The 2,064-nt window shown below is 38.2% G+C and overlaps 1 protein-coding gene across 1 annotated transcript in view; it reads left to right on the plus strand.

Moving 5' to 3' along the window:
• The window catches only part of Pkhd1l1 (PKHD1 like 1), a 136,433-nt gene extending 135,905 nt beyond the window's left edge, over window positions 1-528 (plus strand). The window contains exon 77 of the mRNA XM_021183925.2: window positions 424-528. Coding sequence (XP_021039584.2) covers window positions 424-434 — 11 coding nt within the window. The 3' untranslated portion in view covers window positions 435-528. The remainder of the gene's footprint in view (window positions 1-423) is intronic.
• The last annotated feature ends 1,536 nt before the right edge of the window (window positions 529-2,064 follow it).

Genomic DNA, 2,064 nt, shown 5'->3' on the forward strand with positions numbered 1-2,064 from the left:
GAGAAGAGAAGAGAAGAGAAGAGAAGAGAAGAGAAGAGAAGAGAAGAGAAGAGAAGAGAAGAGAAGAGAAGAGAAGAGAAGAGAAAAGAGAAGGAGCAAGCAGCCCCTTTTATAGTGAGTCAGGCACACCTGGCTGTCACCAGGTAACTGTGGGGTGGAGCCTAGGCTAAATGCCAACATCTACAAAGACCACAAAAAAGGTATATATATATATCATAACCCTATAAGCGTTTTCACCAAGAAAGTATCATTGATTTTAATGAAAACTTTGTAAATTTTGAAATGATTGTATATGTTACTTTGACCTTTCTTTCTTAGCCAACCCATGAAATATTTTAAAGGTTAAACTTAATGGCACATATTTTAACATATATGATATGCCATTACTCCTCCTTTTAAAGATGTATGGTTGTCATTTTTCAGGAAGCAACTGAAGTGCCCTATGGAAGAACAGGCTGAAAACAAAACTGGAATACTACTGATGCAGCAGCTACTTGGCTGCACAGCAAGAAATAAACCTACAGAATGTTCAAGGAAATATTGCTAAAATATTTTTGTAATATTTGACATGTAATCATTACATTTAGTCAAAAAATTCAGATTTCTAGAAAATATAAAGGTTTTTTTTGTCAATTCCTCATACTTGTCTGTTCTTATTTCATTAAACATTACAGGAGTCTCAGGTGTGGCAGCAGACACTCCACCTCCAAGACCCATCAAAGCAGAGAATCCTTTTAGAAGTTGAAGGCACCAGGCTCCTTAACTGATGTAAAGCCTTCAATCCTAGTGTTGAGGAGTCAGAGAGAACATCAAAGCTGACTTCGAGGCACACTAGGCTACACAGGGAAACTGTCTCAAAAACAAAACCGGCAAACAAAAAGTAATCAAAATAATAATCAACCTTTCCTGCTGTTCTGTGTACTTCACAAAGTTCTAGTTTCCAACACACTAAGTCATTGAACTTACTAGAAGACTTGGTGGCAAGATTGCTCTATCTTCATCAGGCTGAGTGCCTGCCTTTCAAATCTGCAGGTATTCGAGGAAGTCCAGAAGGAAAGTGAGTTTTCTTGGAGTTCCTAAAATGCGCTATTCGAAAATATCTAAATTTAGTTTTAGCTTAGCGCTCATTCCCATTCAAAAAGGTTTCTACTGAGTGTGTGCTCTAACTCTAGAGATGAACTGAACAATCACAACAACAACAAAACCTTATTTTCCAAGGTGATAAATTAGAGGATGCAGAAAGCCACAGATTAATAAAGTTACCCAAAAAACTCTCATACTTTTAAAATGCAACATTTACTCAGGAAGTGTTAAAGGGAATCATTAACTTGGTATAATGTTCCCTAATGGCACAGTAGCCATATTTCTGGCAGGTCCACATGAAGGTTTCCCAAATGGAAAGTTCCTATTTGGGACCATTGATAAAATTGTATAAAACCCAAGCATTTGTCTCCTGTGTACCATCTCCTCCAAAGAATCTCCCAGTGTATTCACCCTCTGATCACTGTTAGACATCCTTGGAAGTGAAGAAAAGAGAGAAAAGGCTGGGGAAAGAGGCATCTTTCTGTTAGCGCAATTGAGTTAAAGTTTTTTGTTCTGTTAGCCACGGTGATGTACCAGTTTAGAAGCACAAAATTTGACTAAGACAAAGTAAGTTCAAAGGGAGATCACCACCAAAATATGTAACATATTTCAAAGCAAGTAGCCTAAAAGCATAAAGATTAAAGGAAGAATTTTTCTTCAAGGCCAGATCTTTTGAGATGGCTGGGTTTAGAAGCCACATTCCAAAACAGAAAGGGTAAGGAGATCAGCTTCTAATTCCAAGCCCGGAGAAAAGGACTTTTCATTTGGCACATGGAAAACTTAATATATGTTCCTGAAGATCAGTGTATACATTGAAAGAGGGCGTGGACCAAAAATGAAGGTTGTAGCAGGCTTTGGTAGTGAACAGCAGAACTTACTCAGCACAACATTACAACATCTTCTAGATGCACAGGATGAGCATGAACCTCTGTCTGTCTGTCTGTCTGTCTGTCTCTCTCTCTCTCTCTCTCTCTCTCTCTC

This window comes from Mus caroli, chromosome 15 (assembly GCF_900094665.2).
Source record: "Mus caroli chromosome 15, CAROLI_EIJ_v1.1, whole genome shotgun sequence".
In the NCBI taxonomy this organism is placed as follows: domain Eukaryota; kingdom Metazoa; phylum Chordata; class Mammalia; order Rodentia; family Muridae; genus Mus; species Mus caroli.